This window comes from Equus asinus, chromosome 13 (assembly GCF_041296235.1).
Source record: "Equus asinus isolate D_3611 breed Donkey chromosome 13, EquAss-T2T_v2, whole genome shotgun sequence".
In the NCBI taxonomy this organism is placed as follows: domain Eukaryota; kingdom Metazoa; phylum Chordata; class Mammalia; order Perissodactyla; family Equidae; genus Equus; species Equus asinus.
The window spans coordinates 9,428,725-9,445,803 of NC_091802.1; the positions used below are offsets into that span (position 1 = coordinate 9,428,725).

The following is a 17,079-nucleotide window of genomic DNA, read 5'->3' on the forward strand; positions in this document are numbered from 1 at the left end:
AGGAATGGGCGAGCAGGGTAAGCAGGTTTACGATTGACTGGTGTGAATAATTTCAGCAGGCTCCAGGGTGCACAGCCTGTCCCTAGTGGTCTGGTGCTTGGCCTGGGGTGATTAGGGCATGGGGAGACGGGCCCTGAGTGTGAGGGCCCAATACACAGGGTGGCTGGGGGACATGGGCTTTGGATTGGGTGGTCTACATATGAAAGGCATGCTTGCAGGGGAGTAGTGTGGTATCTCTAGGGATTGGCTAGCTCTGGGAAGGGCAGTCTCTCCTGGATTAGCAAGGCCCAGCATGTCAAAGCATCATAAAATACCGAAAACGTGATTAATACAACTGCTGAGATGGCCAGAGAAAGGAGGGGGAGGGAAATGACAGCTGAGGGAAAGAATAAAGAGAAGAGTCCTTCAGGGACTGTGACATGAGAAGATGAGGCTCAGGGAAATTTCTAGAAGTTTTGCTGGTTGGTGCAATGGCAAAAGGAGGATTCTTTTCATGGACCTTCCAGACCCTGTCTCAGCCTAGGTTGGGAAGGACAGAGGTGAGCCCCAAGAGAACTCAACCAGAGTTCTGAGCCTGACAAGCAGGAGGGGCCCTGAGAGGGGAGGGAGTCCAATATCTGCAACGCTACCAACCTGCAAGACACTCGACCTCTCGAGGCTCAGTGCCCCTCAGAGTCCTTCCTTCTTGTAGGATGCCTTTGTGGGAATTAGAAAAAGTCTCCCCTCTGAGTGGACGCAGCCCCAACACGATGCCCAGCTTGGCAAGCAGAGCGGCAGCTCTCGTCTCCCCAGCGTAAAATGATAGTCTTTGAGTTTTCTTCCGTCTCTCGAAGGATGGATTGTTCTCTGCTTATGCCTTTTCTCCCTTCTCTGGCTCTTGTGGAGATGGAGGCCTCCACCATGTCTTAACCATGCCTGTTGGTACCAAACAAAGAACAGCAATAGCAGGAGTCTCTTGTGCCCCGACTGTGTGTCAGGGGCTATTTGAAGCTTTTTCCTCATGTTAACTCAATCCTCACAACAGCCTTATGAAGTAGATACTCTCATTATCCTTATGTTATAAATGAAGAAACTGAGGCATAGAAAGTCAAAGTTCACGCAGCTACTAAACAGCACAGCTGGGATCTGAACCCCTCAGAATCCTCCTCCAAGAAGTAACGGGAGCTGGACTAGATGATTTCTAAGGTTCTCTCACATCAGAGATTCTCTGAATTTTTGATATATTTTCTCCTTGGTCTTAACCACTTTTTCCTCAAGAGAATCACTGTCCACTGGAACTTCCAAGAATGATGGAAATGTTCTATATCTGCGCTGTCCAGTATGGTAGCCACTATTACATGAAATGTGGCTGGTGCAACTAAACACGCGAGATTTTCATTTTGATAAATTGAAATTTAAATAACCACATGTGGCCAAAAACTACTGGATCAGAAAATGCAGCTCTAGCAGAATCTTGAAAATTGTATAAACGTATCATGGTCTTTCCTCACAACAACTAGGGAAACGGGAGCATTCTGTAAGTTTCCAGAAAACGAAGTCAAAGCCAGCTTTAGCCCCACCTCTCCCTGACAACTTAGGGAACCCACAATGAGAACCCATTCTGTAGCCATAGTACCTTTCCTCAGACCCCTCACACAGCCCCAAGACAGAATTTTCTTGATCTCTGTTTGACTTGTGCCTGACCCAGGCTGGTTACCAAGAGTGGCCATGTCACCGCCCCCATGGGGGCTTGTTCCTCTAGCTCGTCTTTTTCCACTCCAGCTTCAGTGATCTCCCCCTTGCTTCCCAGAGCAGATGCTCGACAGTCGGCAGGTGACTGCCCTGCATTCGACTTCCTCCCTCCCTCCCCCAGCCCTCCGTCTTTTCTCCTCTTTCCCTTCTCCCACTAAAGGCACAGCCTGAGATTGTACCTCCCTGTCCCTGAGCAGAGGCAGAAGGGCATCTCAGCTTATCTAATGGGAAGCCCGAGGGGCACTCCATACTCATTCTGCCCTCTTTGAAGCCGAGCTACAAAGTTAGGGGCCATGAACAGTAAAGATCAATATTTTGGCTTTCATTCCCATGGTTCATGGGGTGTTAGAGTGCCCCCAAGAGGTTGGGATTATTTCTTCTGTGAGACTATAGCAGGCTCCAGCCACTCCCAACCCTAGAGCTGGCACTAACCCTTTCTACTCAAGTCCGGGTGTGTTGGAGTGTCTCATGGTGCCCAGATCATCAAAGGAAACAATGAAAAAGCCACCGACACATCCCGGGACACTCTCTCCCCAGGCGTGATGGACCACCACTTGGTCCTGCACCAGCTGCGCTGTAACGGGGTCCTTGAGGGCATCCGGATTTGCAGGAAAGGGTTCCCCAGCCGGATTCTCTACGCTGACTTCAAACAGCGGTAGGTCGCCTCGCCTCTGCGTCTCTCCTTTTGAAGCCTCCTCTTCCGTCCCCCAAAGGCGCTCCTTGGGCTGGGCTTTGGTGAGCTCACAAGCCTCCCAGGGTTTCCATGGGCTTCATCTTCTGCTGAAGGAGTGATCCCATGTCCAGAGTGAGTGCTGGGCCAGCCCAAAGTGGCTCCAAATTCAGAGCCCAGACCACTCTAGTCTGACTGCGACTCTAGATCAGGGTTTCTCAACCTCCGCACCACGGGCATTTGGGGCTAGATAGCCCTTTATTGTGGGGCTGCCCCGTGCATTATAGCATTTTACCAGCATCCTTGGCCTCTACCCTGGCTGGTAACAAACCACACCTGCCGGAAGAGCTGTGCCAATCAAAAATGTCTCCAGATTTTGCCAAATGTCCCCTGGGGGGGACAAATCGCCCCCGTTGAGACCCACTGCTCTAGACCAACTCTCTCCTCCCAGCTGCCACCTTGGCCCACAAGCCCAGGCCATGTCCAGAGTGGAGGAGGGGAGAGGACCCTCCAGAGCTGGGAGGACCGGAGGTCTGCAGGTCACAGCTGGTTTCAAGGCTCTGTTGCATCAGATGAGAACCATTTTCTCTGAAAGCAAAATTCCATCCATGCTGTCAGCTGAGCTCCCTTCTGTTATGTTTCTCTCCCTCCTGCCCCATCTTGCTTGTCTAGAATCAATCCCTAGATTCCCCTTCTTCCAGATTAGCTGCACAATATTCCATTTTCCTCTTAAGCCTGGAGCAGAAGGTTCTAGAAGGCCTGGTCTCAGGTATGGGGCCTTTCTCAGGGATTGACTCCAAGCAGGAAATTTAATCCCTTAACTGAAACCACCACCCTACCCAGCCCTGCCAAGCTGTGAGGAGGATCTGAGTAGATGGGAGGCCTGGCCCCACCTCTCAGTGCAGGGCTTCAGTGAGAGTGAGGCATCTCTTCTGCTTCCTGTGTGCCCGCCCAACTGTTGGCAGACTCTTGTCACTAAGCCACAGTGGCTTTCTGAGTCTGTCTTCCCTCAGTCTCATGGTTCCCATCCCAAGTACGATCTACACCACCTGCTCCTGTGCAAGCCTCACCCATGGGAAGGGGGAGGGCATGGCCTGGCCCAGGTCACCACAGAATGACTGGGCTCTTAGGACCCTGCGCCCGAGGGAGAGGAGCGCGTGCAGCCCTCAGGAAAAAGCACGGGGAGCGGGATCCCGGCTCTGCCCAGGGCTGCGCAGCCAGAGGCCCTGCTCCCCGCATGCCGCTCACACCCAGCTGCCAGCAGGCCCTTGAACTGCGCCACGGTGCTCGCTCCTCAGGTACCGGATCCTCAATGCCAGTGCCATCCCAGAAGGGCAGTTTATTGATAGCAAAAATGCTTCTGAGAAGCTTCTGAACTCCATCGACGTGGACCGGGAGCAGTACAGGTTTGGCCACACCAAGGTGAGAACAGGTGAAGCTGGGACACCGCCACCCCTGTCACCCACAGCCCTGGGCTACCTGCTAGCTGATCAGAGGAAAGGGTCTCCCCCTTTCCCCGTCTGGTCAACCTGATGACCCGTTGCCCAGGAGCCCAGGTGAAGGGAGCCTTGCGTCTAAGTACAGACGGCTCCATTTCCGTGTTGGTTTTTAAGAGTCTAGAGCCTTAATCGGAAGCCCAAGCCCCATCAGCCGTGGAAGAAAGCACTCGGGAGCTCGCTTGTCCCGGAGGGAGCAGAGGAAAGGCCCTCTCAAAGGGGATGAGAGAGCCAAGGGAGAAGAGAACACAGAAAGAGTTCCAGGACAGTGAGGATGTGAGAAGAATAAATATAACCGAAAAATGGCTCCCGTTTGTTGAGCACATGTGCATCGAGCCCTGTGACATGCCATCTGCACACCTTCCATTGAATCCTCCCAATAACCTCATGGTGATAAGGGTGGTACTGACCTCAGGGGGTCATTGGGAGGGCAGGGGAAGTGGAGGCTCCCAGAGGACAAGAAATTTGCTCCAGGTGACATGGATAATGAGTTGGCAAAGGCCAGCTTCAGATCCTGGCCCAACTCCAAGACTCTCCATCCCAGAAAGGGCCAGGCTTTGGGGGAGCATCCATCGTCACCAGGGAAAAGCCTGCTGCCCCCAAGGCTCCCTGTTTCCTCGGAACATCACAGGGACCGAGGAAGCTCTGCCGGCATGGGCAGTGGGTGAACGGGCCTGAGGTGGGACCAGCCTCCTCAGCTGGGTAGAGCGAGGACCACGAGGAGGTTTGCTGTATGTGAGCTCTGCCACAATCGTCCATGTGGGTGCTGGGACCTGGAACATACTTTGGGACAGGACACAGGAAGGGCCACTGCAGAAACCAGAGCTGCCAAGAAGCAAGTCCTGGGAGGCAGATGGCTGCCTGTCCTGACCCAGGGCTCTGGAAGCCCAGGGTTGGGGTTGGGCGGAAACAGGTCCCCATAAGAGCCCAGTTTGAACGCCTGCTGAGGACAAAGCAGGACTCAACTCATCTCTCCTTTAATGCAGGTGTTCTTCAAAGCTGGGCTCCTGGGACTTCTGGAGGAGATGCGAGATGAGAAGCTGGTGACCCTGATGACACGCACGCAGGCTCTGTGCCGGGGGTACCTGATGCGGGTGGAGTTCAAGAAGATGATAGAGAGGAGGTGATGCAGACCCTCCCCCACCTTCCCCTGCCCTCGCTACAGGGCTGATTATCGCTCCCTGCTTTAGTTTTGGGATATTAATTTACTCGTTCGTTCATTGAACCAACCTTCACTGAGCAGTAGTTCTGTGCTTGGGATTCTTCTTGGCACTGGGCATGCAGAAATGAATCCTGCCCGCCAGGAGCCCACAGTGAGCAGGAAGCAGACATGTGTGTGGCCAATTTTAACACCTGTGACAAGCACAATGTCAGAGTCATATTCAGGGCAATGGGGACTGACAAGAACAAGCCCCCAGTCTGGTTGGGTGTTGGCGTTGGCATGAAGGGGTCAGCAAAAAGAAAGAACTTTCTAGAGGAAGCTTTGCGTAACCTGAGAAAGGTGGCCTGGGAGGGAGACCGACAAGCAAGTCACTGTGCTGGGAGCATGGGGCAGGAGGCAGGCTCCCTGGAGATCCCCACGCACCACGTTAATGAGCCCAGATGGGATCATCTGGTTGCGGGGAGCTGTGGGAGGCATGTGAGGAGACAAGTGAGAGGATCGAGTTTGCAGCTCGGAGAAATCACTCTGGCAGCTCTGAGAAGAGTGGACCCAAGAGGACAGGAGAGGCCAAGACCAGGCTGTGACAGAAGTCTGAGTAAAAGATGACAAGAACCTGAATTAAGAAATAGTTGATGGGTGAGAGAGGAGGGGATGGATTGAAGGACTATTGGAGAGTCTTAGTCCCTCAACAAGTCAAAAGAAGCAATAGCAACATGGATGGCTGGTTATGTGTGGGAATTTCAGGGAGAGGGGAATTTGGGTGGAAGCCCATTCCCCCTGATTCCCTGATACCCTGTGTAGCTCTAGCATTGTTCTTGCCATGATGGGCCGCCATTATGTATTAGTCAAGAATATCTCCCAGGCATCTAGCTCAGTGAAGCAGATAGAAGCCAGCAAGGAAATGAAAGAAATCCCAAAGAAGGTGCCAGTTTAAGAGAAAGGGAAGCAAGAGTTCGGGCACAGGCTCAGGTACACATGAGCTTTGTGTTGTGAAGCTGTGGAGGAGGAAAAGTAGGAGATAGCGTGGGTGTCGCTGGGATGTAGGCAACAGTGGAAATTAGGAAAATAGATCAATTCCACGAGGGCTGGAGTCTGGGAGATGAGCAGCAGAGTGAAGACAGGTCCTGGGTGCACACTAGCACTCAAGCAGAAAGAGGGAGTCCGTGCGGCCAAATGCTGTGAAACAGGAAAGCTGCTTCATCTTGGAATGAAAGGCAGAAGGGAGACTCAAAAAGGTGAGAGTTAGCAACTCAAGTGTGAGAGAAAGACCCCAAAAGCTAGGAATGAAAGATGCTCGTGGCATTAGTAATTAGGAGGCCCTGATACGTGTAGGCACAGTATTCTTAATAGGGTGGTGGAGGTGGAAGCTGGTGGATGGAGATCCACACATGGCCCCATGCCCTCTCTCGCCTCCCAACCTTTGCACGTGCTGTTTCCTCTGCCCTCACCTGCAGAACTTCTCTGAGGATCTGCAGAGCTTGCTGGATCTGCTTCCCACCCACCCAGGAGGTGGAAGGTCCTGGGGCCCATGGGGGCAAGTGGGGGTGGAGACTAGACCCTGCTGTGGTTCATTAATCCCAATCCTGCCATGTACAGGGACTCCATCTTCTGTATCCAGTACAACATCCGCTCTTTTATGAACGTCAAGCACTGGCCCTGGATGAACCTCTTCTTCAAAATCAAGCCCCTGCTGAAGAGCGCAGAGGCTGAGAGGGAGATGGCTACCATGAAGGAAGACTTCGAGAGGGCCAAGGAGGAGCTGGCCAGATCTGAGGCTCGCCGGAAGGAGCTGGAGGAGAAAATGGTGACCCTGCTGCAGGAAAAGAATGACCTCCAGCTGCAGGTCCAGTCTGTAAGTTCCTTCCTTCTTCCTGAGAACAGAAAAGGATGAGCAACCTTGAGGCCCCATCAGGGGTCTTTTCAAGAGACAGTGGTGCCACCCAGTGGGCGGACAAAGTATTGCAGCCCCACCCTGCCGAGAAAGGGGGGCCTGGCCCTGGCTTTGCCCAGGCAGATCCTGCTGGAAAATAGATCTGCAAAGTGAGTTTCTGCTCGCCCTGATTTCTCCCTGTCTTCAACAGTGGGTTGGACATATTTAGCTGTGGGTATGAGGGGTATGTGTCTGGCATCAAAATAAAAAGCTGTCAGGAGTGCCCCAGGTCTTTAAAAAATCTTATAAATAAAAATAAAAATAAATCACTAAAGTTAAATAATTCAGTTCGAAGCATAAAGAGTAATTTTCTATACATGATTTTCAATAATATGATCTTACTCAAAAAATACTTTGAAGTTACACACTTTTATCGAGGAAATAGCGGAAGTGAAGCCACATACACGGTACATAATATACACAGTGCATAATATATGCAGTTCATATACACAGTACTGGCCGTGTGATCATCTCATTTCACGGAGTTAAGGCATTTATCTTGTGCCTTACATAGAAAGCATTTTCTCTTCCCCGTTCGCTTTCCGGTCAGTATAATGTGGTTGTTAGGAGCACTTCCCCAAGCACAGTGGACTGGAGAACAGGTTCCGGAACCAGATCTCTGGGTTTACATCCTCGATCCTCCATTTGACAGCTGTGTGACCTCGGGCAAGTTGCTTATCCTCTTTGTGCCTCAGTCTTCTCATCTGTAAAACAGGCATAGTAATGGTACCCGCCCCATAGGGCTGCCGGGAGTAGGGGATGAGTCCGTGAGTGTGAAATGCCCAGCATACAGTGCAGGCTGAGTAGACACAGGCTCTCATTCCCTTTTCATCCAAAACTTTGAGATGTGTGTCCAGTTCTTACAGTGCCCTTGTGTGAGAAGATGTCGCCCAGTGAAGTTTAAGAAGTCGCCTTGGCCTGTCCTAGCGACTCATTAGAGTCTTCTGGCACATGGATTTATTTATTTACTTATTCTCGTCTATTTTGAATTTTCTGTTCTGTGGCTCAGGGAGGCCGGGCAAGAGGTGGGCAGCACTTTCCTAGTGAAAGTCAAGAGGTAGCAATGTTTTGGAAATATTGTGATAACATAGAGTAGATGACTCATTTTTCCACTGGGGGTGGTAGGAAGCATGAGACGGCCAGGGTTCAAATTTGGCAAATTTGCAGAGGCGTCACGAACTTCATGAATGCCTTGGCTTGAAATTACTTTAGATGAATTTTTACTAAGTGGATGATGTCCTTAGTGGTTAAATATATATATGGATGATATGTAAGTGTGTGTGTGCATTCCTTGGCTTAGGTCTAGTTAATGGACTTTTGGAGGCCAAGCCCTTCCCTTCTAGGCTGCGTCAAGAGGCCAAGCAAAACAGTGATCTGGTTCTTTCAGGAAACAGAAAACCTGATGGACGCCGAGGAGCGGTGCGAGGGGCTCATCAAAAGCAAGATTCAGCTGGAAGCCAAGGTCAAGGAGCTGAGCGAGAGGCTGGAAGAGGAGGAAGAGGTGAATTCTGAGCTGGTCGCCAAGAAGAGGAACCTGGAAGATAAATGTTCCTCTCTCAAGAGAGACATTGACGACCTGGAGCTGACCCTGACGAAAGTGGAAAAGGAGAAGCATGCCACAGAGAACAAGGTGGGCACACCCCCGGGATCCCCACAGTCTCCAGACCGACCCTGACTCCCACTCCGTAGGGAGGAGCCAGGCGGAGCAGGAGCCCCGCTAACCCAGCCTGGCCTGGAAGTGAGAGGCGGGAGCGAGTCGACAGGTGGTCAGGTCCCAAGGTCTGTCCTCGGCCTCATTATGCACCCTGTAGGCTCCGTTCCTCCCTCCTTCTGCCTGCCTGGATGTGCCACAAACTCCCAGCCCCAACCTCCCAGCCTGCCAGCCTCCACAAAGCAAGAGATCCTTGAGAAGGATGGCGTCCACTTCATCTTTGTTTCTCACAGCCCTGGGCACAGGAAGAGCAAACCAAAATGCCTCCAGGGGCCAGGCAGATAAAGAGGGAGGCCAGTGGTGGAGGAGGCAGAAGGCTGACAATGGCAAAGATTGGAGGAGGGGGGTACAGGGACCCTCGTGCCTTATTAGTAGAGTATAAACTGATGCAACCTTTGGGAAAGGCGTCCGGAAATACTTAGTCAAATTAAGAATCCACATATCCTTCAACCCAGTGTTTCTGCTCCTGGGTGAATAGACCAGGGAATTCTGCTGGTCCATAAGGGGACATGGACGAGGATGTTTGTGGCAGCGTTGCTTGTGGTGGGGAGAGCTGGAGGCAGTATCAGGGTCTGCACTGGGGAATGGAGAGGTGAGATGTGGAGGATGCACACCAGAGACTTCCACACAGCCATCAGGAGCAACAGGCTCGTGCCCACAGGCAGACAAAACGAATGTAAAAGACCCAGTGCTGAGTTGGGGGGAAAATAAGAAAATGAAATATGCAGCACGATACCATCTATGTAGACTAAAATTACATGCACGCAAAATAGTGAACATTATACAAAAATAAATGAAAAGCACAATACATGATTCATATCATGATGGTTACCAATGAGGTGGAGTCAGGGATGAGGTTGGCCAGGTGTGAGATGACTCAGAGTCAGTGTCGAATAGACAACTGGGAGTAGTGGAAAGACACGATAGGGAGGGGTGCGGACTGTGGCAAACTGGAGAGCACTTGCCCTGTCCACAAGGGGCAACCATGACTAGCTCCTGGCACTGTTAGCAGGTGGGAATGGCAATCCAGCATTGCCAGAGCTTCCAACTTTCTGTAGGAAGCCAGAAATCCAGATTTTATGTGAAATCTCATTTTCTTCAGTGTTGATGACTTATTTAAAAGTTGTAAAGCACTCTGTGGACTAAAGAAAAGATGTCTGTGGCCAGATTCAGCCTGTGGATCGAGAGTTAGCCGTCTCTGGTCTGGAAGAGTGTTGCACATGGAAACAAGTTCGAGCTCCGTGTCTGGTGCCTTGTCCTGCTTCCTGACAACACGGGACACCCATTCTGGATATTCTTGCGTATCTCCTCGTGCCTCTCCTCCCCCTTCCTGCCTCCTTCTAAACCCCCGTCAGCCAACCTAAGAGCAAATTCCCATGGATATATCATGGCAAATATAGACTGATGTGTCACCCTTCAGAGGTAGCATATTAGCGTTTAACAGTTGTAACATATAAAGCCCTCTTTAAAGACATAGTCCTAATGGCAGGATTTCGGGCACGGGGATAGGCCAGTGAGGAAGATAAAGAACCGAGAGGCTGCCAATTCCAGGATGATGCAGCCAACACAGTGAGCGCCTGCTGCGGAGGTAGAGAAGCAGTAGCCAAAACGGAAAAAAGAATCAATAGCCTTTGCTGGAAGCTTGTGGTTTACTTGTTTGAACATTTCAGTTGGTGTTGATATTCTCGTAGGTAAAGAATCTTTCTGAGGAAATGACTGCGCTTGAAGGAAATATTTCCAAATTGACCAAAGAGAAGAAATCGCTGCAGGAGGCCCATCAGCAAACCCTGGACGATCTTCAGGTTGAAGAAGACAAAGTCAACGGTCTGATCAAAATAAACGCCAAGCTGGAGCAGCAGACCGATGACGTGAGGATGCTTTACCGCGGGGCTCTCATGGTTATCACTTGTGGAAGCACAGGCAAGACAGGGCCGACATGGGATGCAGAGGTCAAGCGTTCAGCCTCTGGAATGAGAATCCCTGAGTTCAGATCTCAGTCCACTCCAAACACATCTGGAATGCTGGGCGAGCCACTGAACCTCGCGTAGGCTCAGTTTCCACCTTGTGAAACGGGGCTACAACTAGCTCCATCTCGGAGGGTTTCCATGGGAAGCTCAGCACGTACAGAGCGTTCCAGAAAACATTAGCTGCTAGCATCATCATCCTTGTTATTATCATTATCAGCATCCACTTGTCGGTCCTTTGGGTTCCAGCAGCTCTAAACCTGTTCTGACATTGTTCAAAACGAGTTCCATTTGTGGCCGTGAAAATTTCCATTGGTCCCCCAGCACTTTCTTGACCTAAGAGCCAGCTTTGAAGTTTTCAGGTTTTCCAGTTTATGGCTAGAACTTTTCCAGATCTCTAATTTTTCTGAGGCCAGAGCAGGTGTCCTCCTCCCCCAGCCCCTTTCCACTGCACCCACACAAATGCCCACACACACACACACACACACACACATTACACACACACACACAAATTCTTTGCCTGAATCTCCCCACGGTTGCATGGTGTAAGTGGGGGAGGAGTGATGGTGAGCAGTCCGGACCTTCACAGGCACAGGTGCAGCAGTGCCCATCCATACAAGCCCCATTTGTTCCTGTCTGGGCAAGAGCATGCACCTGCAGGCACCATGTTTCTACTGGGAACGTGGCCTGAGACAGGCCAAGTGGGAATCAACTGAAAGAGGCACCAGGAGGCCCCTGGGGTAACCAGCCCTCTCGGGTAGCCTTTGCTGGAGGAGGAGGGAGTGGGGAGACAGGGGAAAAGCTTGCTCCCTCTTGGGGCCAGAGGAAGGCAGCCACACCCTACGGGACCCAAGGAGGCCCCAGGCTGTGTGTGGCTGCACTAGCTGAAGGGACAAGCTCATTTTCCCAGAAGGTTCTCAACCTTCCCACCCACCGTGTCTTCCCAGCTGGAGGGCTGCTTAGAGCAGGAGAAGAAACTGCGGGCCGACCTGGAGAGAGTGAGGAGGAAGCTGGAAGGAGACCTGAAAATGTGCCACGAATCCATTATGGATCTAGAAAATGACAAGCAGCAAGCAGAGGAGAAATTGAAGAAGTAGATATTGCATTTTCGTTTGCATTTTCACTCATGTTTGAGCCTGAAAGCCAACTTTCCCCTTTAAAACGCTTGTATTTCATCTTATTTTAAATATATATATATATATGTATATTTGCAGGAAGGAGTTTGAAATCAGTCAGTTACAAACCAAGATTGACGACGAGCAGGTCCTCAGTTTGCAGTTACAGAAGAAGATTAAAGAACTGCAGGTAAGGGCGTCAACCCTCCCATCCCGAAAACCGCTTCACAAGTGTCCTTCCGTGCTCCTCCCCCGTGTTTCTTCAGCTGCTTCTCTTCCTCCCCTCGGAGCTGGAGAGAACATCCTGTCCTGCTCTTTATTTTTTGAAATGATATTTTAATTTTCTAAGTAGCACATAAATAGACGTCCTTGAAAATAATTAAAATGTTGCCAATAAGGCTAAACATTGCTGATAAGGATGCTTTGGCCGCCACCCGTAAGCCCAGTGACCTCGCCGTCTTCTCAGAAGTGACCACCAGTTTCAGGTGGACGTGCCTCCTTCTGGATCTTTGGCTATGGATTTATGTACACATTTAAGACCCCTCAAAAATATACAGGATAGGGGCCAGCCCCATGGCCCAGTGGTTAAGTTCTCGCGCTCTGCTTCGGTTGCCCGGGGTTTCGCTGGTTCGGATCCTGGGCACGGACATGGCACTGCTCATCAGGCCATGCTGATGTGGCGTCCCACATAGCACAACCAGAGGCACTCACAACTAGGATATAAAACTATGTACTGGGGGGATTTGGGGAGAAAAAGCAGAAAAACAAAAAAAAGAAGATTGGCAATGGTTGTTAGCTCAGGTGTCAATCTTTAAAAATATATATATAAGACATATATATACACACACACATATATATGTATATGTATATACATAAAAATATAAAGGAATAAGAACATAAAATATATATAATGTACACATAAAATATATGTATATGTATATCTATACAGAAATATATAAGATATAAACACATAAAAATATATACATAAAATATAAAGGAACAAGAACTATTTAATCCTTTATATTTTTCGGCCTAAATATTATCATACTGAGACGATCATTCTGCAGCTTGCTCCCTTCACACAGCAGTGCATTCTGCAGAGCTGTCCATGGTAGAGGTGGGTGGCCATCTGGCTGCTTCATGGACCCTGGAGCATGGCGCCAACGCAGCTGACTTGACCATTCCCTTGTTGATGCACATTGAGATTGTTGCCAAGTTTTTTTCACTAATTTAATGGGACAGTATATTCTTTACTTTATCGTGCCTACTCCCAACCCTCACCACCCACCCCTCCCAGAGTGGGCTGCTGCCCCCACAACATTCCTGATACGGTGACACTTTCAGGCCCGCACAGAAGAGCTGGAGGAAGAGATTGAAGCAGAACACACTCTCAGAGGCAAGATTGAGAAGCAGCGCTCGGATCTGGCCAGAGAACTGGAGGAGATCAGCGAGCGGCTGGAAGAAGCCAGTGGGGCGACTTCAGCCCAGATTGAGATGAACAAGAAGCGGGAGGCTGAGTTCCAGAAACTCCGCAGGGACCTGGAGGAGGCCACCCTGCAGCATGAAGCCACCACTGCCGCTCTGCGGAAGAAGCACGCGGACAGTGTGGCTGAGCTCGGGGAGCAGATAGACAACCTGCAGAGGGTCAAGCAGAAACTGGAGAAGGAGAAGAGCGAGCTGAAGATGGAGATCGATGACATGGCCAGCAACATGGAGACTGTCTCCAAGTCGAAGGTACCTGCCCCTTCTGCTTTTGGCAAATGCAAGGCGAAAATATCTGGCTGCCCAGGGCGCTTGTGTAATTCAGTACCCCAAACTCCCTGCGTGTTCTAAACTGAAACCCTCTCCCCCACTTCTGCCTGCTCCCAATCCCCCAAATTCATTCAAGTCAGTCAAGCTTGATCCAATGATATGCTACGACTCAAGGTCTCATCAGCCTTCCAGAACCTTTCAGAAAGCTTCTGATCCATCTGGCATTTTCTAGAACTAAACCTGTGGATGGATCACACCACGGGGCCTTGCTGGGTGTGGTTTTCTACAAGTCTCTGTCTTAGCCCATACTATTAGTCCCTGGGAGGCACAACCACCGTGAGGATATGCATGAGAGCTGGGGTGGATCCAGGTGTGGTGGCACTCGAAGCATATAAAACTCGGGAGGGCTCTTAAAGAAAGTATACGCAAAATTGTGAATGCAAAATTAAGCAGGTAAATAAGTATTTATTTAGAATGAGAAAAATAAGTCACAAATTACTGGCGCCTTGGACACTCAGGTCCCTGTCTTCTGAGACCTCTTTAGCCATTTTTCAGAAATGCTTACCTAGAAATATATTCTGCTTGCAACCCTCTTCTGCTCCCGACCTGGACCCTTCTACAGCAACCTGCACACTCTGGGGCCCATGCAAATGAGGGCCCTGAAGCTTAGATTTCACCAGCTTTGTGGTAAACCACCTCTGCGTGTGACTTCAAAGCAAAGGTGTCCTCAGAGCACGACCGCGTGCTCCTGGATTCAAGAGTGGCCCTCCCTCCAGGGGGCTCAGAGCTGTACTTGTGGCTGCTGAGCTGGGCTGGAAGCAGTGACCCCAGAGAGGGAGCCGTGGGCCTCGGGCAGAGGGTGCCCAGAAGGTCAGGCTGTCTGTGGAGAAAAGGAGTGGGAGATACCGGTCAGAGAATGAAGGTGGTCTCCACGCTGTCCCTTGCTGTCCTTGTGTGGGTCCAGTCTGGGTCCACACAGCTGTGCTTTCTCTTGATTTCTTCCTCACTCCCTGACGGCAACTCCTTTCTCTCTCCTTCCTGCTTCCCCATTTTTCTGCCTGTCTTGGTTTTTTTCCTTTCTCTGAGAAGTTGTGTCTGTATGTATATTCTGTAGCCCCCCTCCCCATTCTCTCTCTCTCCCTCCCTCTGCTACCCTCTCTCTCCCCTGTAGCAAGCCAGGCTAGATTACAGAGTCGGCTGCGTTAGGAGCGGCTCCAGCAGCACCCACGTGCCGTGCCTATGGCCAGTCCCTCCCTACAACCTCCCTGTCTCCATCATTGCTGTCTGCTCTCTGTTTCCAATTTTAAAACCCAGTAGAAGAAGCATTTTATATTTCTTTACACTTTTTAAGTTGTTGTATCCTTTGCTTTTTCTCCTTCTGAGTCCCCCTCGCTTTTTCAGCTTCCCCAGATTAGATTCTTTTGTGTTCGTATGTCATCTTCTCAAAGATACCCTAAGCCCCTTGAGAACTTCCTTTGGATTTCACATTCCTGCCTCTTCTGCTGCCATCTCGTACTTCACAGTCGAAGGAAAAATATATGCTTGATATATTTATTTTATATTATATGAGGTGGAGGAGGAGGAGGGAAGAATTCTACAACACATGCAAGGTTTTAAACAAATTTCACAAAAATACAGGCTGACCAGAAGCCGAGGATGAGAACCCCTCCACGCTGCCTCCACTGTAGGGAACCGTTTATATAATTAAATGAACTGCTCAACAGTGTCACCTGAATGTATTGCTTGCAAACAGACACATCCAAGACAATATTATGCACATGGCAATAAAATTGCTTATGTTACAAGAAGATCCCGGGTTTCTTTGAGTGGCATCTTCTCAAAGGTTTGTTTACAAATCATTAAGTACTTATCTACCAAAAGCTGATTTTCAAGCTATTGGTGATTAAGCAGCAATACAAATAAAAGTGAAACAAATGTGAAATGATTATGACCTTTTAAACTGACTTTATGTGTTCTGTCTTTGTATTTTTGTTTTACCTGACAAGAAGCTAAACCGTCAGATTGTCAGTTCAATATTGAGCACCAGGAATCCATTTTTCCCATTCATGTTGATTCTTTTTTTTTTTTAAAAGAGTAACATAGAAAGAATGTGCCGAACTGTGGAAGACCAATTTAATGAAATCAAAACCAAGGATGACCAACAGACACAGTTAATCCATGATCTGAACATGCAGAAGGCAAGACTGCAGACCCAAAATGGTGAGGATGAGCAGGGCGCTGTGGTCCAGCTGGGCCGTGGGAGAGGATGCTCAGCGGCACTGACACGGGGGCCGCATCTGTTTGGTAGGGGAGCTGAGCCACCAAATGGAGGAGAAGGAGTCTCTGATCTCACAGCTGACCAAGAGCAAGCAGGCCCTGACCCAGCAGCTGGAGGATCTTAAGAGGCAGCTGGAAGAAGAAACCAAGGTGAGGATGCCTCTTTTTGGAATGGCAGAGTTAGAAAGAACCCAAGAAGCCACGAAGCTGGTTGGAGGCAGAGCTACATCGCCAAGTCTGATGCTTCTTCTCTCTGCCTTGTAGTATGGTAGGAACCCGTTCTTTGAGGTTAGAGGACCTTGGCATTGGGTTTCCCTCCTTAGAACTAGAAAACTGTAAGGGTGGTCCATCCTCTGGGCTCTTCTGGCCCCACAGGGTGGTCTGATAAAATCCGCTCTCCAACCAGGGCCATCCCCTCCATGTCACTGCACTAGCTGGACCATCTCTGCCTCTGTGTTCCTTTACTCTGCCCCGCAGTGCATCCAGGTTGCTTGAAATGCCCTCCTCTTTCTTCTACATCACACTTTGTGTATTACCTGCTACAACACCTGATTTTAAGCTCCTCTTCTCCAAAAAGACTGCATGGTTTTAGAGGCACCCTTGGGACATTTGTGTAAACACAAACACCATCATCATCGTGTTCTTGACGTCAATGTCCAGATGCGCATGTTTGTAATGCCTGCCTCCCCACTGATCTGTAACCTCCTGGAGGGCAAGAGGAATTTTTCCCCACTGTCATAGTAAACAGCAGGAACAGCGCACAGTAGAACAGTGCACACAGTAGATGCTTAGTAAATGCTGCCGATGTGTGTTCAAGTATTAGAATAGGAATCCAGGCATTGGCAAAACTGTGTAAATGTAATTCTGAGGTTGCCACCCACCAGCTAAGACTTGTAAGGAAATCTTTTGGAATTCTCACAAAATCCATCTGCCTCTTCCAAAAAAGAACAAGCACTATGTTTGCCTCCATCTTTCTAGTGCACGGTAAGGCTCTTTGGTGGACCGAGGGGGCGCGGGGAGTGGCGAGAATCAGAGTCTGGATGAGCAGTGAGAAGGTCCATCCCAGGAGCGAGGCCAGGATTCAGTAGCAGCGAAGTTTTCCTTCCTGGGCAAAGTTTTGCTGTTTATTTGTGTTTGAAAAGAATGAAAATGTACCAATGTACATCATCTGTACTGATGTACAGATGACTGCGTTGCGTCAACAGAACTCTTTCTTCGATGTGACCATCATGATGAGAGCTGAACTGTCCTCCTAACCAGACGGGAGGGAG

General features: G+C 49.9%; 1 protein-coding gene across 1 annotated transcript in view; it reads left to right on the forward strand.

Moving 5' to 3' along the window:
- The window catches only part of MYH13 (myosin heavy chain 13), a 47,721-nt gene that overhangs the window by 19,295 nt on the left and 11,347 nt on the right, over positions 1 to 17,079 (forward strand). The window contains exons 17-27 of the mRNA XM_070482141.1: positions 2,269 to 2,386; positions 3,700 to 3,823; positions 4,884 to 5,020; positions 6,656 to 6,911; positions 8,377 to 8,619; positions 10,392 to 10,568; positions 11,612 to 11,757; positions 11,879 to 11,969; positions 13,124 to 13,513; positions 15,625 to 15,751; positions 15,840 to 15,958. Of these exons, the coding sequence (XP_070338242.1) occupies positions 2,269 to 2,386; positions 3,700 to 3,823; positions 4,884 to 5,020; positions 6,656 to 6,911; positions 8,377 to 8,619; positions 10,392 to 10,568; positions 11,612 to 11,757; positions 11,879 to 11,969; positions 13,124 to 13,513; positions 15,625 to 15,751; positions 15,840 to 15,958 (1,928 nt within the window). The remainder of the gene's footprint in view (positions 1 to 2,268; positions 2,387 to 3,699; positions 3,824 to 4,883; positions 5,021 to 6,655; positions 6,912 to 8,376; positions 8,620 to 10,391; positions 10,569 to 11,611; positions 11,758 to 11,878; positions 11,970 to 13,123; positions 13,514 to 15,624; positions 15,752 to 15,839; positions 15,959 to 17,079) is intronic.